Below are 12,778 nucleotides of genomic sequence, written 5' to 3'. Positions count from 1 at the left end.
TTTTTTTTGGAACTCTCTAGGTTTCCTGGGCCTGGATGTCTGTTTCCTTCTTTAGGGGAGTTTTCAGCCATATTTCTTCAAATAAGTTTTTTGCCCCTTTATTTTCTCCTTCTGGGAATGCAAGTGTTATTCCACTTGATGTTGTTCCAGAGGTCCCTTATTTTCATTTTTTAAAATTATTTTTTCTTTTTGCTGCTCTGTTTGGGTGAGTTCCATTGAGTTATCTTCCAGCTCACTGATCTATACTTCTTCCACTGTATTAAATCCCTCCAGTATATTTTTCAGTTCAGTTATTGTATTCTTCAGCTTTGTGACTTCTCTTTGGTAGTTTCTCTTTGTTGAAGTTCTGTGTTCATCCATTCTTTCAAGTTTGATGAACATTTTTGTGACCATTATTTTGAATTCCTTATCAGGTAGATTACTTGTCTCCATATCAGTAAGGTCTTTTTCCTGAGGTTTTGTCTTGTTCTTTTGTTTGAAACATATTTCTCTGTTTCCTCATTTTGTTTGACTCTTTGCATTTGTTTCTATCAGGCAAAACAGCTACCTTTCTCAGTTTTGAAGGAGTGTTTTCCCCCCCGCAAGATCTTATTTATTTATTTTTAGAGAGAGAGAGAGAGCATGCATGTGAGCAGGGGGGAGGGGCATAGGGAGAGGGAGAAAATCTCAAGCAGACTCTATGCTGAACATGGAACCCATTGTGGGGCTTGATCCCACGACCCTGAGATCACAACCCAAGCTGAAACCAAGAATCAGCCACCCAACCAACTGAGCCACCCAATCGCCCCTTGAAGGACTGGTTTTAGGTAGGTTCTGATCCTTCTCCTTCAACCTTGCCCGAGCTCTTGGTTGTCTCTTGCACCTTTGTGATTGTCCAAACTGCCTGATTTATTCTTGATATGCCGCCATTGTTGTGGATGTGCCAAGACTTATCAGCAATCCAAGAGAAGGAATCTCTTTTAGCATCTAGTTTCAGGCTGATTGGAAGCCAGACCTTTAGGCAGCAGCTTTTCAAGTGTGCAAATATATGCAGTCCTGTGGGGCTGCAATTGTAATTCCTGTGGGCCTCCAGACCAGAAGATCTGGAGGTGTCTCCAGGGCAACAGTTGAAAAGTCTGGGCTCCAGACAAGTGTATAAACTCCTTCCTGGGGAGTCTTGTGGTGTTTCCCTGGGAGTGCGTTTTTAGCCTCTAGATGTGTGGGGAACTTGATGCCTATTCTTCAGGCTAAAGCACTGGGCTAAGCAAATAGCCTTTTTTTCACAGGAAGACTGAGGTTCTGTTTCAGTCTTCTGTCTCTGCAGTGCTTTGGGGGTGGTGCCCTGCCACAAGAGCTGTCTGTCCAGTTGTTACAGTCCTGTACAGCTCTGGAAAGCCAACCGTCTTGGCCACCAGGGCCGGGTAGTCAAGAGATGTTCCCCGTGTGGGTGTGTGTGCCTACTGGCTTCAGCAAGGCAGCTGGAGAGTGTGGTGGGTGGGGCAGATTCACAGGCTTCAGAGAGGGAGCAGAAAAATGTCTTGTCTGTGATTACCCGTGGGCCTCAACAATGCTGTGAGAAAGTGCCTTGTCTTTGTGTGTGCTCCAGCTTTAGGCTGGAAGTGGGAGAATGCCACTGCCACTGGTGTTTACCTGCCCCAGCTAGGGGGCAGGGGAATATCACAACCACTTGCACTTGTGGACTTTAAGTAGGCAGTGGGAGAACTCGGAGACCATTTGCACTTGCCTGCTCTAACCAGGGAGCAGAGTAGCACTCCAACCACCCATGCTCTCTGGCCTCAGCAAGTGCCAGGACCACTCACCCCGATGCATCCCAGCAAGGCAGTGGGAGGGTGCCATGTCCGAGGTTACCCACCTGTGCTGGCCTAGCAGTCTACATGGAGAGTGCAACAATGGTGTCAGCCAGCACCTCTGTCTCTGGGGAGCATCTCAGCTGTCCCTCACCCCTCTAGTTGATGCTTCTAGATCAGCAAATGATTCTCCTTCACATATAATCTACATGCTTCTCAAACGGCTGTTTTTTGATGGGTCCTGGGGCAGTGAAACCACATATGAGCCCTCCAAGCGGGAAATCTCAGTTTCCTATAGCACTTTAGGACCCCTGGATATTAGCACCATTGGTTTTCTAAGCCATCCTGGGGACTCGTTTTTCTGGTATAGATCTCAGAGGCCAGGGTGCCCAATGTGTGCACCAACCCCTCCCTTCTCTGGGAGAAGCACCTAACTGGTAAGATCCTTCCCTGTTGTGTGCCATGCCAGGGGGTAGGGTTTTTTGCAAGATTGTGTCTCTTCCTCTCTTACCCATCTAGATGTGACCCTTTTATCCTTTGTTGTGAAGAGCATCTCATCTCATTTTCAGATCTTTTTAAGAGTGAAATGGTCCAGGGGCGCCTGGGTGGCTCAGTCGTTGAGCATCTGCCTTTGGCTTGGGCCATGGTGACAGGGTCCTGGGATCGAGTCCTGCATCGGGCTCCCTGCTCCGTGGGAAGCCTGCTTCTCCCTCTCCCACTCCCCCTGCTTGTGTTCCCTCTCTCGCTGTTTCTCTCTCTCATCAAATAAATAAAATCTAAAAAAAAAAAAAAAAAAAGGAAATGGTCCATATGTAGCTGTATTGGTGCATCCATGGGAAGAGATGAGTTCAGGATTTTGGCATTTGCTGAGGCCTGCATGGGTGGTTGGAGTGTCCCCCAACTCCCTGGCTGGTGCAGATGTGTGCAGATGGTCACGGTTCTCTCTCTTCCTAGCTAAAGTCTGCCATCTTGGATCCTCCTCCCAAAGGGCAGGGTTTTAATTCAACCCCAGTCATGGATAGCTTATTCAGAAGGGTAATTAGAGATTGTTTTAGTTTGCCTTTTCAGGATGTCTGACCAGTTTTCTGAGCTCTAACTTTTTCCTCTTTGGTACTACTAAAGAAGAATTTAAAGGTAGGATGATTATACAGCCTGATTTGTTTCTAGCTCTCATTTATGTGTATTACTCTGTGATAATGATTAATAGTGCCCTCTTTCCCTCTTTAAAATTATCCTAGTTTGGATGATAAATTTGAAGGTGCATTGTTATCTATAATACTGTTACATAACAAATTACCCTGAAACTTAGCTGCTTAAAACTATGTTTATTATCTCATAGTTTCTGTAGGTCAGGAATTCAGGTGTGGCTTAGCTGATGCCTCTGCCCCAAAGTTTCTTGAGAGGTTGCAGTCAGGGTGTTAGCAGGAGCCGTGTTTTGTTTTTTTGTTTTTGTTCTTAATTCTGTTTTTGTCTTTTTTTTCCTCTAAGATTTATTTATTTGAGAGAGAGAGCATGAGCAGGGGGAAGGGTAGAGGGAGAAGGAGAGAGAGAACCCTCAAGTGGACTCCATCCGAGGACCCCAGGATCATGACCTGAGACAAAATCCAGAGTTGGCCACTTAACTAACTGAGCCACCCAGGTACCTCTAGCAGGAGCCATGTTTAACCTGAAAGCTCAATTGAGGGAGAATCTATTTCCAAGCTCACTCACGTGGTTATTGGCAGGATTTAGTTCCACGTGGGCTGTTGGACTAAGGGCTTCAGTTCCTTGCTGGCTCTTGGCTGGGGACCTCCTGCAGTTCATTCTGTGTGAGCCTCTCTGTAGCACAACATGGAAGCTGGCTTTTCACACACACATACCAAACTCTGAAGTGACATCCTGTCACCTCCACTGCATTCTGTTTGCTAGAATCAAGTACCAGGAGGGTGGGTATCGTTGGGGGCCACTTAGAGGCTGCCTAGCCCTAATAAAAGGGAAATAGCTTCCATTAATACTTCTCCATAATGGAATGCAACTCATTACCTGTTTCTGTTTTTGTTTTCCTGCAAGAAGAAATTTGCTTCAGAATTCTCTTATTAGAGTGATCGGTACCTGTTGGTACCGACAGTGGACTCAACTCTTCTTAGAATTAACTCTAATTCACAAGTTTGGTTTCTACAGATTTTCTGTTAAAGGGTTCCACGTACATTTTCATGTAATATAATTTCAGGGGGTGCTAGTAAGCATAAAACATCACAGGTTTTTAATATATACATTTGTGGTGGTTTTATTGCCACTTTGTGTAAAATGAGGTCAGATCCAGGTTTTAAGGGCTTGCTAGGTCATTTGTTTGAAGTCTTGTGCCAAAAGGCGGTGGTCAGTCTGACCATGGCTATTTTTGCTCTCCTTTATGGGCATAAACTGTACCTTGAGCTTTAGCTGGCTGCTTGGCACATTCACTCAGTCAATTGGAAGGATGGAAGAATCACCATGTGTACAGCTAATGGAAGCTACATAAAGCAGTTTAAAAGGGCATTGGTGTTTTTTTTTGTTGTTGTTGTTTTAAATAGGCTCCATAACCAGTGGAGCCCAGTGTGGGGCTTGAACTCCCTACCCTGAGGTGAAGATACAAGCTCAGATCAATAGTCAGACACTTAACTGACTGAGCTATCCAGGTGCCCCATAAAAGGGCATAGGTGTTTTGAAGTGAAGATGAAGCCACATCTTGAAAGGACAGGACATCAGAAACCCTCCTAACCTTCTTGTCTCTATGGGCAGGAGGGAAGGAGGAACCCCAGTGCTTCTCATATTTCTGGAGTAAATAAGAAGTGCCCAGATCAAACTGTCCCTCCCCACATTGTTGTTGGCAAGAATGAATAAGAGCCCCAAAGTTATTTCTACCCCTACCTCCCCCACACACTCCTGCTCTTTCCCTTGAGGTCGTCAGGATTAAACTCTTTATGCCTGTTTACATTAACTACCACAAGAAGCTCAATGCTCTAGGGTCATTCCTCATGTGCATATAACTCTTTTTACTTTTCTATCTATATCTCTTGCCTTTCTCCTGCCTCTTCTCTGAACATTTCCTTCATCTTTCTTGTTCAGACCGAACTGGGATTTACCCCTGATGATACTTTTTCCCAACTTTCTTTTGTAAACTTCTCAGCTGGTGGCTCTTTTTCCTTCTCTATCTCTCATATCCCTTCTATCCCTAGAGATGGAGATAGAGACTTGCTCATTGTTCTTTTCAGACTCCTCTCTTTCCCTTTTCTCTAAATACTCCTGCTCTGTATCTTATCAGACTCTACCTTGTTGTGCATCTATAGACCCCTTGGTTCATTCTTCCTCATTTCTGAGATTTTAGCTGCTAGCTTATGGTCACTTTCTGTAGCATTACTTGCGTGATAATTTATGGAAATTTCATTTCCTATGTAGACAGTTTTTCTTTTTTTAAAGATTTTATTTATTTGTCAGAGAGAGAGAGAGCACGCACAAGCAGGGGGAGCGGCAGACAGAGGGAGAGGGAGAAGCAGGCTCGCCTCGCCAACAATGTGGGCCTCAATCCCAGGACCCGGGGATCATGACCTGAGTAGAAGGCAGATGCCTAACCAACTGAGCCATCCAGGCACCCTAATCATTTTTCTTAAACTGTAGGCTTCCCCGATGATCATATCCTCCATCCTGCCTTGAGGTACTTGTTCCCATGGTCATTTCCTAGACCTTGACCACCCACCTCCCCATCCACCCTCACCATTTTTTACTCTCTAAAAATAGGAGTAATCACAGACAATGTCCACAAGTGCTCACTGCCATATCCATCTACTTAATTCTCTCTGGTTATTGTACTTTCCATGTTCTACTTGGCCAGTAAATCCCTTTCCCTCTCAATTATTCATGAACATAGTTCCAAAAGTTCTCCCCCTGCCCCAGTGCGCATGTTTTTTCTCTGTTAAAAAAATTTCCATTGGGGTGCCTGGGTGGCTCAGTCATTAAGCATCTGCCTTCGGCTCAGGTCATGATCCCAGGGTCCTGGGATCGAGCCCCACGTTGGGCTCCTTGCTCAACGGGAAGCCTGTTTCTCCCTTTCCCACTTCCCCTGCTTGTGTTCCCTCTCTGGCTGTCTCTCTCTGTGTCAGATAAATAAAAATCTTAAAAAAAAAAAACTTCCATCAATAAATAAATATGCTCTAATTTATTCCATCTTTTAAAAAACGCTCTCCTGATTCCACTTCTCCCGCTAGGTACTACTCTGTTTCTTCATTCTCCTTTCCATAATGAAACTCCTTGCAAGAGTTGTCTGTATTTACTTTCTCTAATTCCTCTTTTCCCGTTCTCTCTGAAGTCCTCTTCAAGCAGGCATTGGCTTCACCACTCTGCCCATACTGTTGTTGTCAAGGTTGCTGATGACCTCCATATTTCTGTGTCAGGCCCTAGTCGTCATCTTATACTATACATTATTAATACTTGGCATATTTGATTACTTTCTCCTTGAAACAGCTTCTCATTTGGCTTCTTGGAATTCTGCTTGATCCAAGTACGCCATTGTTCAGTCTTCTGGCCTTGCTTTGTCCATGGTAAAGTGAACTCCCTTAGTGAACTCATCCCATTCGCATGCTGACAATTCCCTGGTTTGTATATCTAGCCCACAACTGTCTCCTGAACTCCAGATTCATATATCCAACTGCCAACTTGACATTCTCACTTGGATGGCTGATAAAATTCTCAAACCTAATATGTTCAAAACTGAATTTTTGATCTCACTCAAACCTGCATCACTCATAGTCTTCCTCATCTTATTAACTGACAACTCAAATCTTTCTATATACTCAGGCAAAAACCCTAAGTGTTATCCTTGGCCCCTCTCTTCGTTCATACCCCACATCTATTGTGACAGCATATCCAATTTGACAGTCATTTCAACTTCAACATTTATCTGGAATCAGTGAATTGTATTGCCTTCAAAATTCTTGTCCTAGTCCAGTCTACCATCATCTCTGAAATGACAGCATTTCTGATACTGAAACAGCCTCCTACCTAGTCTCCCTGCTTTTGTCCTCTAGCCCCTCCATGTATTTGTTCTAAGATTGTAACCAGAGTGATCCTTTTAAAACAAGTCAGTTCGGGGGGTGCCTGGGTGGCTCAGTCAGTTAAGTGGCTGCCTTCAGCTCAGGTCATGATTCCAGGGTCCTGGGATCGAGCCCTGCATCGGGCTCCCTGCTCAACAGGGAGCCTGGTTCTCCCTCTCCCTCTGCCTGCCACTTCCCCTGCTTGTGTGTGCTCTCTCTCTCGCTCTCTCTCTCTGTCAAATAAATAAATTTTAAAAAATTTAAAAAAACTAGTCAGTTCATGTCTCTCTTTTCCCAAAACTGTAATGGCTTCCCAACTCAAGCTATAAAAAGCAAAATCCTTACAATGACCAACAGGGCTCTCTACCAGCCCTGTCCAGTGGAAAAATAATGCAAGCTATCATGTAATTTTAGATTTTCTAGCAGCCATGCTGTAAACGTAAAAAGAAAACATAAGATTAATCGTAATACATCTAGCTTAAACCAATAGTAATCAATATAAGGAATTATTAATTGAATTATTTTACTTTTTTATAGTAAGTCTTCAAAATCTGGTGTGTATTTTATACAATTTGGATGCCACATTTTGATTGGAAATACTTGATTGGCATTTAGGTTTCATAAAATTTACAGTTGAACAAGTAGATTTACATATCCAAGTAATTCTAAACATTCTTCAAGGTTTTCTAATAACTGAATCCAGTATTGGTTTTTAAATTTAAAATATTAAAGTTAAAAAAAATTTAAAATTCAGTTTTTAGCCACATTTCAAATGCTCAATAGCTACATGAGGCAGTGGCTATCATATTAGACAATGTAGCTCTTTACCATCTGGCCCCTCTTCTCTGACCTTATCTTCTGTGGCTTTTTCCTTCACTCATTCTGTACCAACTATAATAATGGCCCCCTGTTCTTTGATCACAGCAGACACTTCCCATTTCAGAGCCTTTGCATTTGGTGTTCTCTTTGCCCAAAAAGCTTTGCCTCCAGGTGGCTACATGACTTCATCCTTCATCTTCTTCAGGTCTTTGCTCAAATGTCACCTTCTTAGAGAAGCTTTTCCTGACCAGTTTGTTTAATAGCTGTACCATTTGCCTTCTGTCTCAAATTCTTACATTTCCAGGTTGCCTTTTTTTTTTTTTTTTTTTTTTAAAGATTTTATTTATTTATCTGAGAGAGAGAATGGGAGACAGAGAGCATGAGAGGGGGAGGGTCAGAGGGAGAAGCAGACTCTCCGCCGAGCAGGGAGCCCGATGCGGGACTCGATCCCGGGACTCCAGGATCATGACCTGAGCCGAAGGCAGTCGCTTAACCAACTGAGCCACCCAGGCGCCCCTCCAGGTTGCCTTTTGAAAGAAGGGAGACGAGGGCTGAGAGGGGAGAGGTGACCTGATCTACAAAGGAAGCAGTGAAATATAAGAATTGTTCCATACAGACAAATCAATGAATATGTTAGGAAGAAGCATAGAGTAAAATTGAATAAGTGACTATATCACCTCAGCTCGCTGCTACCTAGGCAGCTCAGAGGATTGGTTTTTTTGTATGTGTGTATACATGACTTGACCCCCTTAGAGATTGTAAGCTCCTTAAATGCAAAGTTCTGCCATAATATCCTTTTGGATCTTCTTTGGCACCTAGCATAGAACTTTGACCAAAAGACAATCTGTATTCCAATTATGGGCCGCCTATTGATTAGCCTTTTGTGTTTTATATTCTTGGTGGCATCTACCCTCCCTTCTTTCTCAGTGCTAGCAACTGGTATATACTTGCTGATGGTATATGTGTGTTGGCTTCACATGTGCTATGGCTGTGATTGGGACACTGATTCTTCCTTGTCCAGTCTCGTGCACTCTTACTTGTTTTCCAAAACTAACTCCTCTAAGGAGTCTTCATCACTGATTCTCCTAGTTTATTAACTCCCTCTTCAGTGCTGCCTATATGTATGTATACTTCTGTTTTGTATTCTAGTAGGGAACATAAACATGTAAACATAATTACAATAGAAAATGAATTCTTGAGGACAGGGACCATGCCTTATTCATTTAAAAATCTTTAATGCTTTCCTCAGTGCCTTGCATATAGTAGGTTCTCAGTGCTTGTAAAATTGAATGAACCAGGTACAGAGCAGTAAAGAGAGTTGCTGTTAATGGGCAAAACTTATGTTGTTTAAGATACAGGTCTTAAACCCAGGTGTCTTTTTCTAAACCACTTTGAGAGGCAAGAGATACAGAGCTGTGAGAGAGTATGTGAAGAGGAACAGTAAAATCCAAGATCAATCCCTAGATAGAAGGGAGGCTAAGGGTCTGAGGTACTCAGAAGAATTTACTATGTTGGAAAGCCAGGGAAGCACATGTATTCAAATGGAGTGATGAAATTCATCTGTTTGTATTACAGGAATACTGTTTTCAGTTTTACTCTGGATTTTGCTCTTGATATATTATTTCTTGATGTATTTGTACAGTTGTTTGCATCCCTACTTAAACTTTGACAATCTGGCATCAGGGTAAAGATCCATCCCTCATTTGTTAACTAAGAGATTGGGATAAATACTTTTTTATATTTTTATTTTTTAAGATTTATTTATTTATTTGAGAGAGCGAGAATGAGAGAGAAGGAGAGAGTACATGAGAATGGGGAGGGTTAGAAGGAGAAGCAGGCTCCTCGCCGAGCAGGGAGCCCGATGCGGGACTCGATCCAGGGACTCCAGGATCATGACCTGAGCCGAAGGCAGTCGCTTAACCAACTGAGCCACCCAGGCGCCCCTGGGATAAATACTTTTTTAAATTATGAAACTTCTTTTTTTTTTTTTTTTAAGATTTTATTTGAGAGAGAGAGAGAGCACATACAAGCAGGTGGAGGGGCAGAGGGAGAGGGAGAAGCAGACTCCCTGCTGAGCAGGGAGCCCAACACTGGCCTTGATCCCAGGATCCTGGGATCATGACCTGAGTCGAAGGCAGATGCTCAACGGGCTGAGCCACCCAGGTGCCCTAGGGATTGGGACAAATACTTATTAAGAATCCTTCTAACTCTGTGGTTCTGTTATTTTGAGTAAACCAAATCCTATTATCAGGTACTTTAATGGAATCCTGGTGGGCACAAGTGTTTCTATCAGTTTTGCTTGTTTGCTGCCCCTGTTTGTTCTTTATAAATGGAGTGCATACTAGAAGTAGGTATTTGGGTTGCCTATGAGGATATTTTGGTAGTAAGCTCATAATAGAAAAAAATATTTTGATTTTGAATTAATTCTATTATCAGAAAATTAGAGTTTATGCACTTTTTCTCCAGAGATACTTTTGGTGACTCAGGAGTTTAAGCTGGCACTGTGTCTTGTCAGTTAACTGTTTCTGATCAGGGGTTCTGGGTAAACTGGAACAGTATTTCTTCCTCTCGATGCTAATTCATTACGAATGGATGGCAGTACATGAGCATATTTCAGCAGGCATCAGAAAGAAACAGAAGGGATGAAAATTCTTCTCCGGTTCTTAAACATACGTTCTTTGTTTTAAAAAATGGGGCACCTGGCTGATTCAGTTGGTAGAGCATGCAACTTGATTCAGGGTTGTGAGTTTGAGCCCCACCTTGGGTGTAGAGATTACTTACTAAAAGAAAATCTTAAAAAAAAAAAAAAGGTAATGAAAATTAAATATAAAAAATATTACCCCTCCAAATAAGTATTATAAGAAATAACATAATAGAGGAAACTCCACAATACAAATAGAAGGAGGTGTCTCCCTTTGTTCTTTATGTTCTAACGCTCCCCTTCTATGTAGCCTCAGCCACTTCAGACTAGACCACTCTGTTGGACTTGATAAATGTCTTTTTAAAAAAGATTTATTTATTTGGTGGGGGAGAGGCAGAAGGAGGGGGAAAGGAGGAGTCTCAAGCAGACTCCCCACTGAGCACAGAGCGTGGCTCACTCTATCCCAGGACCCTAAGATCATGGCCTGAGCTGAAATCAAGAGTCGGATGCTTAACTAACCCAGGCACCCCTAAATCTCTCTAATTCTTAATTGCTTTTCCCTCACAGAAAGCATGACAACTCATTTACTTTAGTTTTTATGTTTACACATGTCTGCTTCCTATCAGTGTAGCTTCTCTTTGTCAGTCTGAAAGTCTTCCTCTTGCATATGGACTACCTACCCCTCTTGGACTTTTTATGAAGTGCTTCCCCTTTTTTCCTTGCTGAGAGCCAGATTTTCTCTCCCTTTAGTGGGTACTAAACAGAAGCAACATTCCTATCTGTTGTTCATATGAAGGTGACATCCAACAGTTGATTAAGAAACTTACCTTGCTTCTTAACACTTACGCCCAGTTCTTCTGTTGGCAAAGCTTGCAGGGCTCACCACAAAGATCCCACTATCTAGTTATGGTTTTAGGGAGAACAAGGTGTTTTCTTTCTTCCCCATCTTGTCACATACTTTTCTCAGAAGGATTTAATATATTAAGTATTTTATAGACATTCTAATGCATCTGCCTTAAATTAGATGAAATAGCTATTTGATGTTGTGGGTGATGCTGTGAATTTGTGATTTGCATGGCTTCAGATGTCATAATTTTTCCCCCCACTTTCTAGGAAGTAACAGCTAGCAGTCGCCACTATGTTGACAGGCTATTTGACCCTGATCCCCAGAAAGTTCTACAAGGTGTCATGTAAGTAGTATGTATTTAAGAGTCTATCAAAAAGTCTTGTTTTGTTTTGTTTTGTTTTTTTAGTCTTCTTTGTTTTTGTGTTTAAATTTGCCAAATATTGTAATTCTGAAAATGCAGGGTTAAAACTTTTTTCTTATGTTTTAGAAAGATCCCTGACATTCATGACTTTACTATTATACTGTAAAGAGTTGTCTGATAGTTGTTCACTGACATGGTTAACTTATTTTTTTGTAGAATACTTGTTTTACCATTTTAAAACATGTTTTTGGAGAATGCTTTTGTGACTTCTTTATCCAACAAAAGCAAGGGAATAAAACTGATGATCTTTTATAATTGGAAAGAGTGGGAGAATACATCAGTAGGGTTTTTTTGTTTTATTTTGTTTTTGGTTAACTCACTGGCTATAAAGCTTGAATCTCCTACTGATGTTTTAAATCTCAGAGTTCAGAAAGCAGTCATTGGAAATCTAAATTCTTGATAATCTGAATGCCCATTTTTTTTCTCCAAAATTCCCTAGTGTTTAATGAGAGGAAACAATTTTAAGCAACATACCCGAGGTGTTAATATTTTTAAAAACTTAAGTCAGATAATGTGATAAGATTGCAAGTGATTGAAAGATGAAATCTCTATCCTAAGAGCAGATTACTATGCTCTTGACACATGACTTCTAGGGGAGAAGGTCTAGCCTAAGACTCCTCTTAGCGTTGGCAAACACGGAGTACCCACAGGCTTGAACTGTGTCCAGGGGAAGGAGGAAACAAAAAAGGGTCAGGATGTTTGGTATAGCAGTGAGGGCACACATGAGTCCCAGTATTATTTTCTTACCCTGTTAGTGTCATCAGCCAAATAGTACTTTTCAGTTTAACTTTTGCTCAGTCATGGCAAGGCGAGGATGCTTAGTTTATAGAAGTATCTACAGATTGTAATTCTTATTCAAACCATTCCCCCCCATCTTCCCCCCAAAAAAGCGCATTGTGTAAGGCATGTCTTGGGGGTGTGGATTTGTAGGGTGGAGGCAAGATAAAAGTGAGTAAGGATGCTTGACTATTCAAATTGAGCTGGAAAAGAAGGTGAGGAGCTGGATGTATACTTGACGCCTTCACATTTCTCAGTTTACAGAAACAGGAGATTACAATTCTTATTTTCTCATTATGTTGACTTTGCCTTTGTCCCCTTCACTAGGAGACTTTGTAATGATTTAATCAGCCCCTTTGTAGACTAGTTTGATTATTACCAGAAAAAGTGTTATTAAATCCATCTGTTAAATAAATTAACACTCCTCCTTAGGCAGACACT

General features: G+C 41.9%; 1 protein-coding gene across 2 annotated transcripts in view; it reads left to right on the top strand.

Moving 5' to 3' along the window:
• Positions 1-12,778, top strand: part of ARMC8 (armadillo repeat containing 8) — a 106,333-nt gene that overhangs the window by 17,581 nt on the left and 75,974 nt on the right. For both annotated transcript variants that reach the window (XM_044915453.1, XM_021678753.1), the window contains one exon: positions 11,406-11,482. In XM_044915453.1, the coding sequence (XP_044771388.1) occupies positions 11,406-11,482 (77 nt within the window). The remainder of the gene's footprint in view (positions 1-11,405; positions 11,483-12,778) is intronic.

Source organism: Neomonachus schauinslandi, chromosome 1 (assembly GCF_002201575.2).
Source record: "Neomonachus schauinslandi chromosome 1, ASM220157v2, whole genome shotgun sequence".
NCBI classification, from domain to species: Eukaryota; Metazoa; Chordata; class Mammalia; order Carnivora; family Phocidae; genus Neomonachus; species Neomonachus schauinslandi.
This window is presented reverse-complemented; position numbering and strand designations above follow the sequence as displayed.